Here is a 20686-nt window from a genome sequence, read left to right on the forward strand (position 1 = left end):
TCACATGGTAAATATTTTTGGTACAAAATTTAAAGAACTAACTACAAATTACGATAAAATTTACAACGATAAAATGACAAAACTTGTTAAACAAACAAACAAACAAACAAACAACAAAAAATCACAATATCAAACCATACGCAAAGAAAATATAAACAATTACAAAATTTAGATTCTTCAATTGCTAGGATATCCTAGTGGAAAATTCTACCACTTTCTGGTAATATTCTAATATGTTCGCCATTAACTAATAAATATCAAGAGAAAAAGATGTTTATTATTTCACGAATACAGTAAAAACCTCGTTTTCTTGGATATTCCTTGACGAGACCATATAATATTAGCGCACCTAAAAGTTTTCGGGTCTAGAATATACAACAAAACGAGGTTTCTCTCTTCTTGAGGTTCAAGACTGTCGTAGAAAGATAAGCACACCTGTGATTTGTTTAAATAGCTATTCCAACTTGAGCTAGCAACAGAAAATGCGTACAGGCAGTACTATGATTCATTTAAATAGCTAACCCAACTTGGGCTAGGAAAGCAGCAAAGTGTACAAGTAGTATATAAACAAAAGATAAGCATCAAAATTTTGTGTCGTCATAGTTACAATTAAAAGCTAAAGCAAATTGTTTTTGTACATTTTCTGTAAAATGTTTTCTTGTTCTGTAAAATACTTCTCAAGGCGGAATATTTGGCACTGGCAACTTAATTTCTCGAATGGACACACTGTCTTAAGATTATCCACAGGTGATTCGAGATTTGCATGAACGCAGTCTGTTCGTTCATCATCTATGCAAACTGTTGCAATAAGTTAGAATGACATTTTAACCTGATGTGGAAAAAAGAAAAAGTCAGTGCATGTCTTGTAAAAACAAATAAACGCAAAACATTCAGTAGCCTAGAAAAAAATTACCTCGAATGCTTTTCCGCCAACATTAGCCTTAAAACCTCCAAGATCACTACTTGCTTCCCCTGATAGGTTTGCACTGCCTTCCGCACTGAGTTTGGCAGAGGCTTCAGCACTAGCTTTGACAGAGGCTTCAGAACTAGCTTTGGCAGAGGCTTCAGCATCATCCGAGATTCCAGTATCTGCAATTGAACTATCAACAGCTACATCGGTCGATTTAAGTACAGATACATCTGATTGCAGACCTGCGCCGAAACCACTAGTACCTAAATAAAAACAGAAAACAAGTCGGTAAAATTTTGCACACTAGATTTTTCAAGTAAAAAATGTATTTCGAAAGTTAGATTTTCGAAAGCGGCAAACATGTTTACGTGATTACGATTTTAATTTACGTCTTTTTTAGAAGAGCTGATAAAGCAACGATATCTGGATAAGTTTGCCATTTTTACTCAAATAAATTCTTACAAAAATTAGCGAAATTAGCGAAATAAAAATTAGGTAATAGCTTCTAGAGTGGGAAAAAAAGAATCAGCGAAAAAAATTCAAGCAGCAAAAACATTTTTGTAAAGCGGGGGAAACTTTTACAATTGCAATCAAAATTAAACTCACCAACGGACGGCAGAGTAACGTCTTGATTCTTGTCGGCAGCGACATTTAAGTTGGTGTCAATTTCGACATGTTTTTCGACGCTCGGAAGGTTAATATTGGCTTCCGGTATCGTGAAATTATCGTCGTCTTTTTTAACAGATACTTGGGAATCATTTAAAGTATCAGCCTCGATTTGAGTTTTATCTTTTTTTCCATTGAATGATATTTTTCTCCTTTTCTTCTTCTTTTTCCCCTCTACGTCGTACTCATTAGAATGAATATGAAAAAACATTCCGATCCGTCGAAGCAATGACGGTGACTTTGGCGATTGAGGCACAGTGCCGTCACCTTCGGGAATGGCGACATTTACATCACCTTCTGCGCCAGCATTTATTTCCACCGCCTTTTTGGGTGACGTTGGAGTATCTAAAATAACAAAATCGTTCTCAGATCCAACAGCAGACGTCCGCGTTGCAGGAGTTTTCAACTCAGGGCCAGCTGAAACATCGACATCAGATTCTAACTTTAAATCGGCCTGGTTTTTTGTTCGTTTCCTTTTTTTACCTCTCTTGTCTTCTGACTCAGAAGAATGTTTCGGCTTCTTGAAAAGACCCCCAAATCTATCGAAAAAAGACCCAGAACGCTGCACACCCACTTCTGCTAATTCCACATCAGCACCTCCGCTGCCATTAAGCTCACCTTTGGGAGTATCTGTTTTGATTTCCGCGTCCACACTTGGTGATTTAGAATCAATATTAACGTTGGAAGGAGCATCAAGGGAAGCTGTAACAGATGTGTCGCCTTCTATTTTCGCAGTTGGCGCTTGAATGTCTCCGGAAGGACTGTCAACGTTAACATCAGGAGTATAGAACTTAGAATTTCCCTTTGCAGAAGCATCCACAGGTTCATTTCTGGCAGTTTTAGCTCCACCACCAAAAGGAAATTTAAAATTAAAACTAAAACCTTTGTTCCCTTTCTTATCTTTCTTCTTCTTCTTTTTCTTGTCATCGTTGTCATCACTGGAAGATGAAGATGAATGTGAATCTCGACGCTTTTTATGGTCAAGATCAATCTCAGGTTTGGATCCTTTGAGAGCGCCTTTAATGTTAACATCACCTTCAATTCTTCCATCAGCATCTGGAGACGAAGCGCTGCCTGATGGTAAGTGAATATCCCCGGCACCACCTGCGGATAAATCAGTGTCACCCTTGCCTCCAGCTGACACATTAGCCTTAGGAATATCAACATCTCCGGTCACTGAAGGTCCCTTGACATCACCGTGTGCTCCAATAGTGGGAAAATTGAAACCAGAACCCTTTTTGTCTTTTTTCTTCTTCTTTTTTTTGTCATCGTCATCATCACTCGAAGATGAAGATGATTGCGAATCTCGACGTTTTTTATGTTTTCCTTTGAGATCACCTTTTATGTTAACGTCGCTATCAATTTTTCCATCAGCCTTTGGTAAGGAAATGTCTCCTGATGGTAAATCAACATCACCTCCACCTCCAACAGATAAATCAGCGTCTCCTTTGACTCCAGAGGAAGCATCGGTCTTAGGAATATCAACATCTCCACTCACTAAGGGCCCCTTGACTCCCCCGTGTGCTGATGGTCCTTTTCCGCCGAAACTAAAACTAGGAAATCTGAAACCAGAACCCTTTTTGTCTTTTTTCTTCTTCTTCATTTTGTTATCGTCATCATCACTCGAAGATGAAGATGATTGCGAACCTCGACGTTTTTTATGTCTTCCTTTGAGATCACCTTTTATGTTAACGTCGCTATCAATTTTTCCATCAGCCTTTCGTACGGAAATGTCTCCTGACGGTAAATCAACGTAACCGTCACCACCAACATCAGGACCTTTCACATCTCCCTTTAAGCTAAGGTCGGCATCCGGCAGAGACACTCCACCTCCAGCTTTCACGTCAATATCTGGAGCATTAAGACTGGCCTGTGCATCTGGAGTATTGACATCCACGCCTCCACCGACATCAATTTTACCCTTGCCGTCGAAATCCACATCTGGACCATCCATTTTACCTTTACCACCACCCCCAAAGCTGGGAAGGTTAACGCTTGGCATATTAAAACCGAAGCCACCTTTTCCCTTATCCTTCTTTTTCTTCTTCTTTTTGTCATCGTCATTGTCGCTAGATGAGTGGGATCCCCTTCTTCCAAATCCAAGTCCAATTCCACCGCCAACGTCAGGTCCATTTACATCAGCATCACCAGATAGGTCAGCATCTGGTACTTTCACATCTCCCTTGACGTTAAGGTCGGCATCTGGCAAAGACATTCCACCACCAGCTTTTACATTCACATCTGGAGCATCAATACTTGCCTTTGCATCGGGAGTTTTTACATCGACGCCACCACCTACATCGACTTTTCCTTTTCCGTCGAAATCCACATCAGGCCCATCAACTTTACCTTTGCCACTTCCTCCAAAACTTGGAAAATTAACGTGTGGCATTTTAAAGCCGAAACCACCTTTTCCTTTATCCTTCTTTTTCTTTTTCTTCTTTTTGTCACCATCATCATCGTCGCTAGATGAGTGGGATCCTCTTCTTCCAACTCCAAGCCCAATTCCACCACGAACATCAGGACCTTTCAGATCAGCATCAGGCACTTTCACATCTCCCTTTAAGTTAAGGTCGGCATCCGGCAGAGACACTCCACCTCCAGCTTTCACGTCAATATCTGGAGCATCAAGACTGGCCTGTGCATCTGGAGTATTGACATCCACGCCTCCACCGACATCAATTTTACCCTTGCCGTCGAAATCCACATCTGGACCATCCATTTTACCTTTACCACCACCCCCAAAGCTGGGAAGGTTGACGCTTGGCATATTAAAACCGAAGCCACCTTTTCCCTTATCCTTCTTCTTCTTCTTCTTTTTATCATCGTCATCGTCGCTAGATGAGTGGGATCCTCTTCTTCCAACTCCAAGCCCGATTCCACCACCTACATCAGGACCTTTTAGATCAGCATCGGGTACTTTCACATCTCCCTCTAATTTAAGGTCGGCATCCGGCAGAGACACTCCACCTCCAGCTTTCACGTCAATATCTGGAGCATCAAGACTGGCCTTTGCATCTGGAGTATTGACATCCACGCCTCCACCGACATCAATTTTACCCTTGCCGCCGAAATCCACATCTGGACCATCCATTTTACCTTTACCACCACCCCCAAAGCTGGGAAGGTTAACGCTTGGCATATTAAAACCGAAGCCACCTCTTCCCTTATCCTTCTTTTTCTTCTTCTTTTTGTCATCGTCATCGTCGCTAGATGAGTGGGATCCTCTTCTTCCAAATCCAAGTCCAATTCCACCGCCAACGTCAGGTCCATTTACATCAGCATCACCAGATAGGTCAGCATCTGGTACTTTCACATCTCCCTTGACGTTAAGGTCGGCATCTGGCAAAGACATTCCACCACCAGCTTTTACATTCACATCTGGAGCATCAATACTTGCCTTTGCATCGGGAGTTTTTACATCGACGCCACCACCTACATCGACTTTTCCTTTTCCGTCGAAATCCACATCAGGCCCATCAACTTTACCTTTGCCACTTCCTCCAAAACTTGGAAAATTAACGTGTGGCATTTTAAAGCCAAAACCACCTTTTCCTTTATCCTTCTTTTTCTTTTTCTTTTTTTTGTCACCATCATCATCGTCGCTAGATGAGTGGGATCCTCTTCTTCCAACTCCAAGCCCAATTCCACCACGAACATCAGGACCTTTCAGATCAGCATCGGGCACTTTCACATCTCCCTTTAAGTTAAGGTCGGCATCCGGCAGAGACACTCCACCTCCAGCTTTCACGTCAAAATCTGGAGCATCAAGACTGGCCTGTGCATCTGGAGTATTGACATCCACGCCTCCACCGACATCAATTTTACCCTTGCCGTCGAAATCCACATCTGGACCATCCATTTTACCTTTACCACCACCCCCAAAGCTGGGAAGGTTGACGCTTGGCATATTAAAACCGAAGCCACCTTTTCCCTTATCCTTCTTCTTCTTCTTCTTTTTATCATCGTCATCGTCGCTAGATGAGTGGGATCCTCTTCTTCCAACTCCAAGCCCGATTCCACCACCTACATCAGGACCTTTCAGATCAGCATCGGGTACTTTCACATCTCCCTCTAATTTAAGGTCGGCATCCGGCAGAGACACTCCACCTACAGCTTTCACGTCAATATCTGGAGCATCAAGACTGGCCTTTGCATCTGGAGTATTGACATCCACGCCTCCACCGACATCAATTTTACCCTTGCCGCCGAAATCCACATCTGGACCATCCATTTTACCTTTACCACCACCCCCAAAGCTGGGAAGGTTAACGCTTGGCATATTAAAACCGAAGCCACCTCTTCCCTTATCCTTCTTTTTCTTCTTCTTTTTGTCATCGTCATCGTCGGTAGATGAGTGGGATCCTCTTCTTCCAAATCCAAGTCCAATTCCACCGCCAACGTCAGGTCCATTTACATCAGCATCACCAGATAGGTCAGCATCTGGTACTTTCACATCTCCCTTGACGTTAAGGTCGGCATCTGGCAAAGACATTCCACCACCAGCTTTTACATTCACATCTGGAGCATCAATACTGGCCTTTGCATCGGGAGTTTTTACATCGAAGCCACCACCTACATCGACTTTTCTTTTTCCGTCGAAATCCACATCAGGCCCATCAACTTTACCTTTGCCACTTCCTCCAAAACTTGGAAAATTAACGTGTGGCATTTTAAAGCCAAAACCACCTTTTCCTTTATCCTTCTTTTTCTTTTTCTTCTTTTTGTCACCATCATCTTCGTCGCTAGATGAGTGGGATCCTCTTCTTCCAACTCCAAGCCCAATTCCACCATGAACATCAGGACCTTTCAGATCAGCATCGGGCACTTTCACATCTCCCTTTAAGTTAAGGTCAGCATCCGGCACAGACACTCCACCTCCAGCTTTCACGTCAATATCTGGAGCATCAAGACTGGCCTGTGCATCTGGAGTATTGACATCCACGCCTCCACCGACACCAATTTTACCCTTGCCGTCGAAATCCACATCTGGACCATCCATTTTACCTTTACCACCACCCCCAAAGCTGGGAAGGTTGACGCTTGGCATATTAAAACCGAAGCCACCTTTTCCCTTATCCTTCTTCTTCTTCTTCTTCTTTTTATCATCGTCATCGTCACTAGATGAGTGGGATCCTCTTCTTCCAACTCCAAGCCCAATTCCACCACGAACATCAGGACCTTTCAGATCAGCATCGGGCACTTTCACATCTCCCTTTAAGTTAAGGTCGGCATCCGGCAGAGACACTCCACCTCCAGCTTTCACGTCAAAATCTGGAGCATCAAGACTGGCCTGTGCATCTGGAGTATTGACATCCACGCCTCCACCGACATCAATTTTACCCTTGCCGTCGAAATCCACATCTGGACCATCCATTTTACCTTTACCACCACCCCCAAAGCTGGGAAGGTTGACGCTTGGCATATTAAAACCGAAGCCACCTTTTCCCTTATCCTTCTTCTTCTTCTTCTTTTTATCATCGTCATCGTCGCTAGATGAGTGGGATCCTCTTCTTCCAACTCCAAGCCCGATTCCACCACCTACATCAGGACCTTTCAGATCAGCATCGGGTACTTTCACATCTCCCTCTAATTTAAGGTCGGCATCCGGCAGAGACACTCCACCTACAGCTTTCACGTCAATATCTGGAGCATCAAGACTGGCCTTTGCATCTGGAGTATTGACATCCACGCCTCCACCGACATCAATTTTACCCTTGCCGCCGAAATCCACATCTGGACCATCCATTTTACCTTTACCACCACCCCCAAAGCTGGGAAGGTTAACGCTTGGCATATTAAAACCGAAGCCACCTCTTCCCTTATCCTTCTTTTTCTTCTTCTTTTTGTCATCGTCATCGTCGCTAGATGAGTGGGATCCTCTTCTTCCAAATCCAAGTCCAATTCCACCGCCAACGTCAGGTCCATTTACATCAGCATCACCAGATAGGTCAGCATCTGGTACTTTCACATCTCCCTTGACGTTAAGGTCGGCATCTGGCAAAGACATTCCACCACCAGCTTTTACATTCACATCTGGAGCATCAATACTGGCCTTTGCATCGGGAGTTTTTACATCGAAGCCACCACCTACATCGACTTTTCTTTTTCCGTCGAAATCCACATCAGGCCCATCAACTTTACCTTTGCCACTTCCTCCAAAACTTGGAAAATTAACGTGTGGCATTTTAAAGCCAAAACCACCTTTTCCTTTATCCTTCTTTTTCTTTTTCTTCTTTTTGTCACCATCATCTTCGTCGCTAGATGAGTGGGATCCTCTTCTTCCAACTCCAAGCCCAATTCCACCATGAACATCAGGACCTTTCAGATCAGCATCGGGCACTTTCACATCTCCCTTTAAGTTAAGGTCAGCATCCGGCACAGACACTCCACCTCCAGCTTTCACGTCAATATCTGGAGCATCAAGACTGGCCTGTGCATCTGGAGTATTGACATCCACGCCTCCACCGACACCAATTTTACCCTTGCCGTCGAAATCCACATCTGGACCATCCATTTTACCTTTACCACCACCCCCAAAGCTGGGAAGGTTGACGCTTGGCATATTAAAACCGAAGCCACCTTTTCCCTTATCCTTCTTCTTTTTCTTCTTCTTTTTATCATCGTCATCGTCACTAGATGAGTGGGATCCTCTTCTTCCAACTCCAAGCCCAATTCCACCATGAACATCAGGACCTTTCAGATCAGCATCGGGCACTTTCACATCTCCCTTTAAGTTAAGGTCGGCATCCGGCACAGACACTCCACCTCCAGCTTTCACGTCAATATCTGGAGCATCAAGACTGGCCTGTGCATCTGGAGTATTGACATCCACGCCTCCACCGACATCAATTTTACCCTTGCCGTCGAAATCCACATCTGGACCATCCATTTTACCTTTACCACCACCCCCAAAACTGGGAAGGTTGACGCTTGGCATATTAAAACCGAAGCCACCTTTTCCCTTATCCTTCTTCTTCTTCTTCTTTTTATCATCGTCATCGTCGCTAGATGAGTGGGATCCTCTTCTTCCAACTCCAAGCCCGATTCCACCACCTACATCAGGACCTTTTAGATCAGCATCGGGTACTTTCACATCTCCCTCTAATTTAAGGTCGGCATCCGGCAGAGACACTCCACCTCCAGCTTTCACGTCAATATCTGGAGAATCAAGACTGGCCTTTGCATCTGGAGTATTGACATCCACGCCTCCAGCGACATCAATTTTACCCTTGCCGCCGAAATCCACATCTGGACCATCCATTTTACCTTTAACACCACCCCCAAAGCTGGGAAGGTTAACGCTTGGCATATTAAAACCGAAGCCACCTCTTCCCTTATCCTTCTTTTTCTTCTTCTTTTTGTCATCGTCATCGTCGCTAGATGAGTGGGATCCTCTTCTTCCAAATCCAAGTCCAATTCCACCGCCAACGTCAGGTCCATTTACATCAGCATCACCAGATAGGTCAGCATCTGGTACTTTCACATCTCCCTTGACGTTAAGGTCGGCATCTGGCAAAGACATTCCACCACCAGCTTTTACATTCACATCTGGAGCATCAATACTTGCCTTTGCATCGGGAGTTTTTACATCGAAGCCACCACCTACATCGACTTTTCTTTTTCCGTCGAAATCCACATCAGGCCCATCAACTTTACCTTTGCCACTTCCTCCAAAACTTGGAAAATTAACGTGTGGCATTTTAAAGCCAAAACCACCTTTTCCTTTATCCTTCTTTTTCTTTTTCTTCTTTTTGTCACCATCATCTTCGTCGCTAGATGAGTGGGATCCTCTTCTTCCAACTCCAAGCCCAATTCCACCATGAACATCAGGACCTTTCAGATCAGCATCGGGCACTTTCACATCTCCCTTTAAGTTAAGGTCAGCATCCGGCACAGACACTCCACCTCCAGCTTTCACGTCAATATCTGGAGCATCAAGACTGGCCTGTGCATCTGGAGTATTGACATCCACGCCTCCACCGACACCAATTTTACCCTTGCCGTCGAAATCCACATCTGGACCATCCATTTTACCTTTACCACCACCCCCAAAGCTGGGAAGGTTGACGCTTGGCATATTAAAACCGAAGCCACCTTTTCCCTTATCCTTCTTCTTCTTCTTCTTCTTTTTATCATCGTCATCGTCACTAGATGAGTGGGATCCTCTTCTTCCAACTCCAAGCCCAATTCCACCATGAACATCAGGACCTTTCAGATCAGCATCGGGCACTTTCACATCTCCCTTTAAGTTAAGGTCGGCATCCGGCACAGACACTCCACCTCCAGCTTTCACGTCAATATCTGGAGCATCAAGACTGGCCTGTGCATCTGGAGTATTGACATCCACGCCTCCACCGACATCAATTTTACCCTTGCCGTCGAAATCCACATCTGGACCATCCATTTTACCTTTACCACCACCCCCAAAACTGGGAAGGTTGACGCTTGGCATATTAAAACCGAAGCCACCTTTTCCCTTATCCTTCTTCTTCTTCTTCTTTTTATCATCGTCATCGTCGCTAGATGAGTGGGATCCTCTTCTTCCAACTCCAAGCCCGATTCCACCACCTACATCAGGACCTTTTAGATCAGCATCGGGTACTGTCACATCTCCCTCTAATTTAAGGTCGGCATCCGGCAGAGACACTCCACCTCCAGCTTTCACGTCAATATCTGGAGCATCAAGACTGGCCTTTGCATCTGGAGTATTGACATCCACGCCTCCAGCGACATCAATTTTACCCTTGCCGCCGAAATCCACATCTGGACCATCCATTTTACCTTTAACACCACCCCCAAAGCTGGGAAGGTTAACGCTTGGCATATTAAAACCGAAGCCACCTCTTCCCTTATCCTTCTTTTTCTTCTTCTTTTTGTCATCGTCATCGTCGCTAGATGAGTGGGATCCTCTTCTTCCAAATCCAAGTCCAATTCCACCGCCAACGTCAGGTCCATTTACATCAGCATCACCAGATAGGTCAGCATCTGGTACTTTCACATCTCCCTTGACGTTAAGGTCGGCATCTGGCAAAGACATTCCACCACCAGCTTTTACATTCACATCTGGAGCATCAATACTTGCCTTTGCATCGGGAGTTTTTACATCGAAGCCACCACCTACATCGACTTTTCCTTTTCCGTCGAAATCCACATCAGGCCCATCAACTTTACCTTTGCCACTTCCTCCAAAACTTGGAAAATTAACGTGTGGCATTTTAAAGCCAAAACCACCTTTTCCTTTATCCTTCTTTTTCTTTTTCTTCTTTTTGTCACCATCATCATCGTCGCTAGATGAGTGGGATGCTCTTCTTCCAACTCCAAGCCCAATTCCACCACGAACATCAGGACCTTTCAGATCAGCATCGGGCACTTTCACATCTCCCTTTAAGTTAAGGTCGGCATCCGGCAGAGACACTCCACCTCCAGCTTTCACGTTAATATCTGGAGCATCAAGACTGGCCTGTGCATTTGGAGTATTGACATCCACGCCTCCACCCACATCAATTTCACCCTTGCCGTCGATATCCACATCTGGACCATCCATTTTACCTTTACCACCACCCCCAAAGCTGGGAAGGTTAACGCTTGGCATATTAAAACCGAAGCCACCTTTTCCCTTATCCTTCTTTTTCTTCTTCTTTTTGTCATCGTCATCGTCGCTAGTCGAATGGGATCCTCTTCTTCCAAATCCAAGCCCTATTCCACCACCAACATCAGGACCTTTTAGATCAGCATCGGGTACTTTCACATCTCCCTCTAATTTAAGGTCGGCATCCGGCAGAGACACTCCACCACCAGCTTTCACGTTAATATCTGGAGCATCAAGACTGGCCTTTGCATCTGGAGGATTGACATCCACGCCTCCACCGACATCAATTTTACCCTTGCCGTCGAAATCCACATCTGGACCATCCATTTTACCTTTACCACCACCCCCAAAGCTGGGAAGGTTAACGCTTGGCATATTAAAACCGAAGCCACCATTTCCCTTATCCTTCTTTTTCTTCTTTTTTTTATCATTGTCATCGTCGTTAGATGAGTGGGATCCTCTTCTTCCAAATCCAAGCCCGATTCCACCACCAACATCAGGACCTTTCAGATCAGCATCGGGTACTTTCACATCTCCCTCTAAATTAAGGTCGGCATCCGGCAGAGACAATCCACCTCCAGCTTTCACGTCAATGTCTGGAGCATCAAGACTGGCCTTTTTATCCGGAGTATTGACATCCACGCCACCACCGACATCAATTTTACCCTTGCCGTCGAAATCCACATCTGGACCATCTATTTTACCTTTACCACCACCCCCAAAGCTGGGAAGGTTAACGCTTGGCATATTAAAACCGAAGCCACCTCTTCCCTTATCCTTCTTTTTCTTCTTCTTTTTCTCATCGTCATCGTCGCTAGATGAGTGGGATCCTCTTCTTCCAAATCCAAGTCCAATTCCACCGCCAACATCAGGTCCTTTTAGATCAGCATCATGAGATAGGTTAGCATTTGGTACTGTCACATCTGCCTTGACGCTAAGGTCGGCATCTGGCAAAGACATTCCGCCACCAGCTTTTACATTTACATCTTGAGCATCAATAGTAGCCTTTGCATCTGGAGTATTGACATCCGCACCACCAGCTACATCAATTTTTCCTTTGGCATCTAAATCAACGTCTGGAACATTGCCTTTCCCGCTTCCACCAAAATTTGGAAAGTGCACACGAGGCTTTTTAAAGCTAAATCGACCTTTGCCTTTATCTTTCTTTTTCTTCTTCTTCTTGTCATCGTGATGATCGTCTTCAGATGAGTTGGACCCTCTCCTTCCAAATCCCAAGCCGATACCCCCAGTTACATTCGGTTGTTCTAGGTCAGCATCCCCTGATAAGCCAGCATCTGATAATTTCATATCAGGACCTTTAACGTTCAAATCCTCATCTGGGAAAGACACTCCAACTCCCGCTTTAACATCTGCATCGGGAGCCTTTAAACCGGCACTTGCATCTGGAGTTTCAATATCTAAACCACCTCCGATGTTTAACTTCCCCTTGCTATCTAAATCTGCATCAGGACCATCAATTTTTCCTTTACCACTTCCAAAATTTGGCATGTGTACATGGGGCATTTTAAATCCAAAACCTCCTTTGCTTTTGTCTTTCTTCTTCTTCTTTTTCTTTTTATCGTCATCGCCATCATCAGAAGAATGGGAAGTTGTCCTTCCAAATCCTAGACCAATTCCCCCAACACTATCTGACACTTTCAGATCAGTTTCACCAGAAACACCGATATTTGGCTTATCTCCATCAACATCTACATTTGGTAAAGACGGATCACAAGACAAATGAACATCACTGTCAGGGCCATCAAGCTTTTTAGATTTCTTTTTCCCAGAACCACGAAGATGAGGCATCTTAAATCCTAACTTAAAGCTACCACGACTTTTTTGATTTTTTGACAGACTTCCATCAATTTCCGCTTCAGGAACGCTGATATCTCCACCGTCGAATTCTGGTCCTTTTACATCACCGCCAATTCCACCACTAAGAGACGGCACATCAATGTCTGGTCCTTTGATTCCACCTTTAATTCCTCCACCGAACGAGGGTGTGTCGAAGCCGGGTCCTTTTACATCACCGCCAATTCCACTACCAAGTGATGGCACATCAACATCTGGACCTTTCATAGCACCTCCAACTCCTCCACCGAACGATGGTGTGTCAAAGCCGGGTCCTTTTACATCACCGCCAATTCCACCACCAAGTGACGGCACATCAACGTCTGGACCTTTGATTCCACCTCCAATTCCTGCACCGAACGAGGGTGTGTCGAAGCCCGGTCCTTTTACATCACCGCCAATTCCACCACCAAGTGATGGCACATCAACATGTGGACCTTTTATTGCACCACCAACTCCTCCACTGAACGAGGGTGTGTCAAAGCCGGGTCCTTTCACATCACCGCCAATTCCACCACCAAGTGACGGCACATCAACGTCTGGACCTTTGATTCCACCTCCAATTCCTGCACCGAACGAGGGTGTGTCGAAGCCGGATCCTTTTACATCACCGCCAATTCCACCACCAAGTGACGGCACATCAACGTCAGGACCTTTGATTCCATCTCCAATTCCTGCACCGAACGAGGGTGTGTCGAAGCCGGGTCCTTTTACATCCCCGCCAATTCCACCACCAAGTGACGGCACATCAACGTCTGGTCCTTTGATTCCACCTCCAATTCTTCCACCGAACGAGGGAGTGTTGAAGCCCAGTCCTTTTACATCACCGCCAATTCCACCACCAAGTGACGGCACATCAACGTCTGGAGCTTTGATTCCACCTCCAATTCCTGCACCGAACGAAGGTGTGTCGAAGCTGGGTCCTTTTACATCACCGCCAATTCCACCACCAAGTGACGGCACATCAACGTCTGGACTTTTGATTCCACCTCCAATTCCTCCACCAAACGAGGGTATGTTGAAGCCGGGTCCTTTTACATCACCACCAATTCCACCACCAACTGATGGCACATCAACATCTGGACCTTTCATTGCACCTCCAACTCCTCCACCGAACGAGGGTGTGTCAAAGCCGGGTCCTTTTACATCACTGCCAATTCCACCACCAAGTGACGGCACATCAACGTCAGGACCTTTAATTCCACCTCCAATTCCTCCACCGAACGAGGGTGTGTCGAAGCCAGGTCCTTTTACATCACCGCCAATTCCACCACCAAGTGACGGCACATCAACGTCTGGTCCTTTGATTCCACCTCCAACTCCTCCACCGAACGAGGGTGTGTTGAAGGCCGGTCCTTTTACATCACCACCAATTCCACCACCAAGAGACGGCACATCAACGTCTGGTCCCTTGATTCCACATCCAACTCCTCCACCGAACGAGGGTGTGTCGAAGCTGGGTCCTTTTACATCACCACCAATTCCACCACCAAGTGATGGCACATCAACGTCTGGACTTTTGATTCCACCTCCAATTCCTCCACCAAACGAGGGTGTGTTGAAGCCGGGTCCTTTTACATCACCGCCAATTCCACCACCAAGTGACGGCACATCACCGTCTGGACCTTTGATTCCACCTCCAATTCCTCCACCGAACGAGGGTGTGTCGAAGCCTGGTCCTTTTACATCACCGCCAATTCCACCACCAAGTGACGGCACATCAACGTCTGGTCCTTTGATTGCACCTCCAATTCCTCCACCGAACGAGGGTGTGTCGAAGCCTGATTCTTTTACATCAGCGCCAATTCCACCACCAATTGACGGCACATCAACGTCTGGTCCTTTGAATCCACCTCCAATTGCTCCACCAAACGAGGGTGTGTTGAAGCTTGGCCCTTTTACATCACCGCCAATTCCACCACTAAGAGACGGCACATCAACGTCTGGTCCTTTGATTCCACCTTTAATTCCTCCACCGAACGAGGGTGTGTCAAAGCCCGGTCCTTTTACATCACCGCCAATTCCACCACCAAGTGACGGCACATCAACGTCTGGACCTTTGATTCCACCTCCAATTCCTCCACCAAACGAGGGTGTGTCGAAGCTGGGTCCTTTCACATCACCGCCAATTCCACCACCAAGTGACGGCACATCAACGTCTGGTCCTTTGATTCCACCTCCAATTCCTCCACCGAACGAGGGTGTGTTGAAGCTTGGCCCTTTAACATCACCGCCAATTCCACCACCAAGTGACGACACATCAACGTCTGGTCCTTTGATTCCACCTCCAATTCCTCCACCGAACGAGGGTGTGTCAAAGCCCGGTCCTTTCACTACCCCGCCAATTCCACCACCAAGTGACGGCACATCAACGTCTGGTCCTTTGATTCCACCTCCAATTCTTCCACCGAACGAGGGAGTGTTGAAGCCCGGTCCTTTTACATCACCGCCAATTCCACCACCAAGTGACGACACATCAACGTCTGGAGCTTTGATTCCACCTCCAATTCCTGCACCGAACGAAGGTGTGTCGAAGCCGGGTCCTTTTACATCACCACCAATTCCACCACCAAGTGATGGCACATCAACATCTGGACCTTTCATTGCACCTCCAACTCCTCCACTGAACGAGGGTGTGTCAAAGCCGGGTCCTTTTACATCACTGCCAATTTCACCACCAAGTGACGGCACATCAACGTCAGGACCTTTAATTCCACCTCCAATGCCTCCACCGAACGAGGGTGTGTCGAAGCCGGGTCCTTTTACATCACCGCCAATTCCACCACCAAGTGACGGCACATCAACGTCTGGTCCTTCGATTCCACCTCCAACTCCTCCACCGAACGAGGGTGTGTTGAAGGCCGGTCCTTTTACATCCCCACCAATTCCACCACCAAGAGACGGCACATCAACGTCTGGTCCTTTGATTCCACCTCCAACTCCTCCACCGAACGAGGGAGTGTCGAAGCCCGGTCCTTTTACATCACCACCAATTCCACCACCAAGTGACGGCACATCAACGTCTGGTCCTTTAATTCCACCTCCAATTCCTCCACCGAACGAGGGTGTGTCAAAGTCCGGTACTTTTACATCACCGCCAATTCCACCACCAAGTGACGGCACATCACTGTGTGGTCCTTTGATTCCACCTCCAATTCCTCCACCGAACGAGGGTGTGTTGAAGCCGGGTCCTTTTACATCACCGCCAATTCCACCACCAAGTGACGGCACATCAATGTCTGGACCTTTGATTCCACCTCCAATTCCTCCACCAAACGAGGGTGTGTCGAAGCCAGGTCCTTTTACATCACCGCCAATTCCACCACCAAGTGACGGCACATCACCGTCTGGACCTTTGATTCCACCTCCAATTCCTCCACCGAACGAGGGTGTGTCGAAGCCCGGTCCTTTTACATCACCGCCAATTCCACCACCAAGTGACGGCACATCAATGTCTGGTCCTTTGATTGCACCTCCAATTCCTCCACCAAACGAGGGTGTGTTGAAGCTTGGCCCTTTTACATCACCGCCAATTCCACCACTAAGAGACGGCACATCAACGTCTGGTCCTTTGATTCCACCTTTAATTCCTCCACCGAACGAGGGTGTGTCAAAGCCCGGTCCTTTTACATCACCGCCAATTCCACCACCAAGTGACGGCACATCAACGTCTGGAGCTTTGATTCCACCTCCAATTCCTGCACAGAACGAAGGTGTGTCGAAGCCGGGTCCTTTTACATCACCACCAATTCCACCACCAAGTGATGGCACATCAACATCTGGACCTTTCGTTGCACCTCCAACTCCTCCACCGAACGAGGGTGTGTCAAAGCCGGGTCCTTTCACATCACCGCCAATTCCACCACCAAGTGACGGCACATCAACGTCAGGACCTTTAATTCCACCTCCAATTCCTCCACCGAACGAGGGTGTGTCGAAGCCGGGTCCTTTTACATCACCGCCAATTCCACCACCAAGTGACGGCACATCAACGTCTGGTCCTTTGATTCCACCTCCAACTCCTCCACCGAACGAGGGTGTGTTGAAGGCCGGTCCTTTTACATCACCACCAATTTCACCACCAAGAGACGGCACATCAACGTCTGGTCCTTTGATTCCACCTCCAACTCCTCCACCGAACGAGGGAGTGTCGAAGCCCGGTCCTTTTACATCACCACCAATTCCACCACCAAGTGACGGCATATCAACGTCTGGTCCTTTAATTCCACCTCCAATTCCTCCACCGAACGAGGGTGTGTCAAAGTCCGGTACTTTTACATCACCGCCAATTCCACCACCAAGTGACGGCACATCACTGTGTGGTCCTTTGATTCCACCTCCAATTCCTCCACCGAAAGAGGGTGTGTTGAAGCTTGGCCCTTTTACATCACCGCCAATTCCACCACCAAGTGACGGCACATCAACGTCTGGACCTTTGATTCCACCTCCAATTCCTCCACCAAACGAGGGTGTGTTGAAGCCGGGTCCTTTTACATCACCGCCAATTCCACCACCAAGTGACGGCACATCACCGTCTGGACCTTTGATTCCACCTCCAATTCCTCCACCGAACGTGGGTGTGTCGAAGCCCGGTCCTTTTACATCACCGCCAATTCCACCACCAAGTGACGGCACATCAACGTCTGGTCCTTTGATTGCACCTCCAATTCCTCCGCCGAACGAGGGTGTGTCGAAGCCTGATTCTTTTACATCAGCGCCAATTCCACCACCAATTGACGGCACATCAACGTCTGGTCCTTTGATTCCACCTCCAATTTCTCCACCGAACGAGGGAGTGTCGAAGCCCGGTCCTTTTACATCACCACTAATTCCACCACCAAGTGACGGCACATCAACGTCTGGTCCTTTGATTCCACCACCAAATCCTCCACCAAATGAGGGTGTGTCAAATCCTGGTACTTTTACATCACCTCCCATCACACCACTAAACGAGGGCACATTGAAGCCTGTATTTGCGTCGATATCAGCTGAAATATCAAATGGCAAAGCTTCTACTTCAGATTCAGTTTGTGGTGAAATAAATTCATCCATGTCAGGGGTGCATTCAACCTCTGCTTCAATCGTAGGTGCAATTATCTCTCCTAAAAAACAAAAGGGTCTAACTCTGGAATGTTATAGTAAAATGAAGTTCTTGTTTAATTTTGATTTAAATGTTGGGCTGTTGAATGTTTAAGAGAGTTGGGAGAGGTTAATAATACTAATAATTGAAAACAAGCTAGATTTAGATTGTAATTTTCACCCAAGTGAGCGAAGTTTTTCAGATTTTGCAGGTGAAACAGGCAACACACCTGCTGCAATAGTCTTGATGATGACATTCTCTTTAGTAAATTATTAATGTAATCCCTTACGAAAACATAAAATGGGAAAAAATAAGGGATGGGTATGCTTTATTTTGTCCGTCTGAAAGTTTTGCTTTGCGTGTCCCCTATAGGACATTGTAAGAAAATTAATTTTTCAAACTATTTAAATTTCGCGAATAATCATTGTGGGTGATGTTAATCTCTAAAAATAGCGTAATGCTATTAAGTTCGTATACAAAAACAAATTTGCTTTTACATAATTTCTTAAATTAGACAAAATCTAAAAACTGACAAATTTAGAACCATTACTTTTATATTGAAAAAGTAACATCATTTTTTTATGCATAAAGTGGGCTTATTTGGCAAAATATAGGCAACCCTAGCATACGTTTAAAACATGATTGCTCTAATGTTATTAGTAATCAAGCCAAGAATTTAAAAAAAAATAGTGGTTAAACACTCGGAAATGTTCTCCAATTTAGCAACAGACAGAAGTCAATCGCACCTTCAACTTCAGGAAGTGTTAAACTAGGACAATCAGGTGATGATTCTTGTTCAGGTAAGTCCATAACACCCGAGATTAATTCCTCCATGTCGTCTTCTTTTTGACCAGATAATGCATTTCCCTGCAAGAAAAATTGTGTTTTTTTATTATCAAAAATGTCATTAAATAAAAATTAGAAATGAACTTATTATTGTCAATTAATCCAGTGTTAAAACTACTACAAAACTGAACCTTAATATCAAAATTTGTATCTAGATCAGGGATTTCAGGGATTTCGACATCACCCATTCTTTGTTCTGATGCTTCATCTTCCACAATTGCTGCCTTTGGCAATAATGGTGCAGCAGTTTTAGCTGATACATCACTGGACACATCGACTGTGGGTGCTTCAATCTGAAGGTTGATGGGTGTACCAACAGTAATAGCGCCTTTTACGTTTCCTGAAGCAGCAAAATCTTTGCCAACTTTCTTTTTCTTTGTTTTTTTCTAAACAAAAATTCTTGTGAGTGATCATTATTATACTACTAGTCGATAAGGCACGTGGAAAAATCCACTTAGATAGAAGAAAAATAGAAGACATCTGTCATTTAAATTTTGATGACATCAGCACAATATCGACAGTCGCAACACTGACAGTCACAACACCAACAGTCACAACACTAACAGTCACAACACTGACAGTGACAACAGATTGATTTTACATAGACCTGAAATTAGATTGGAAACTACAAAGAAATTTTGTGTTTACAAGTATGGTGCCATAGCTTTATCCAAGGTAAAATCGTGTATGTGGACAGTGAAGTGAAATCAACATTATAAGGACTGCCCGAGGCAACAATGAAATTTTAGACCTTCTTGCAACTATTAAAAATTGTGCTCCAGAAAGATACTTAAGGAATCTTTGCAGGAAGCACAGACTACCAAAAGATGTCAGGGCAATTTTTAATTTTGGAACTTTTGCGGAGAGTAACAGAGCCCATTTCCTCATTAAATAGGCAAATATAAGGGACGGAGGAGAGTGTGTAGGATTTTCGCATGTATACATCAATTTTAAATTTTCATCAATTTAAGAAACTTGGTTACCGAGTAGTTTAATCTAGTTATTTTCACGTAAATTCTGATTCAGGGAGTCAATACGGCAATGGAGTACTTTTGTTTTTTTTAAGGATCTCCTAAAGGGGACTTCCAGAAGACTAAGTTAGCTTCAACCACGTGATACATAGCTCACTTTTACTAATATCACATGACTTTTTCTCGGATAACATACCGCCTTACACCCAAACGTCTGTTAATCTAAGCTATATCACCACTGACGGAAGGGCTTTTTCAAGAAAACGAAGAAAGGGTATGTTTAGTTAGTATATCACTATTTTTTACATTTATTGAACCCATTTTTATTCTCACTCACACCTAAAGCTAGCTAGCTTAAAACTGCAGATTTATATGGTATAATAATGGAACTTAGATAGCATATAGCTAGCTACTGTTAGAGTACAAACAAACAGTGCAATATAGCTAATCAAACTAGCTACAAGGCAAGCATAAAATTAACTACCTAGATGGGATAAAACTACTTATGTGGCTAGCAATAAATTGCTATTTTTGCTGGCATAAAATTAGCAACATAGCATAGAAAAATCCTTTGGGACAGATTTTCTACCTATCCTCTCTAGCTATTATACATATATACTACACAGTGAGATAATTCTACTCTGTAGGAATGTCCCACCGTACAGCTTGTTCTAGCTACAATCGTCCACAAAGTGTGTTTTGCAGATATTACATTCTGTTTTCACTCGTGATCAATGCTTATGTACAGGTATGTCACGTGTAATTGT

The 20686-nt window shown here is 45.0% G+C and overlaps 1 protein-coding gene across 3 annotated transcripts in view; it reads right to left on the reverse strand.

Moving 5' to 3' along the window:
* The window catches only part of LOC130625625 (neuroblast differentiation-associated protein AHNAK-like), a 38182-nt gene continuing 17496 nt past the window's right edge, over positions 1-20686 (reverse strand). For 2 of the 3 annotated variants that reach the window (XM_057440723.1, XM_057440722.1), the window contains exons 5-9: positions 19080-19334; positions 18849-18969; positions 1517-18124; positions 914-1173; positions 1-829 (exon numbers count right to left, since the gene is read on the reverse strand). In XM_057440723.1, the coding sequence (XP_057296706.1) occupies positions 812-829; positions 914-1173; positions 1517-18124; positions 18849-18969; positions 19080-19334 (17262 nt within the window). In that variant the 3' untranslated portion in view covers positions 1-811. The remainder of the gene's footprint in view (positions 830-913; positions 1174-1516; positions 18125-18848; positions 18970-19079; positions 19335-20686) is intronic. The other variant, XM_057440724.1, reaches the window with a different exon arrangement.

Source organism: Hydractinia symbiolongicarpus, chromosome 14, assembly GCF_029227915.1.
Source record: "Hydractinia symbiolongicarpus strain clone_291-10 chromosome 14, HSymV2.1, whole genome shotgun sequence".
In the NCBI taxonomy this organism is placed as follows: domain Eukaryota; kingdom Metazoa; phylum Cnidaria; class Hydrozoa; order Anthoathecata; family Hydractiniidae; genus Hydractinia; species Hydractinia symbiolongicarpus.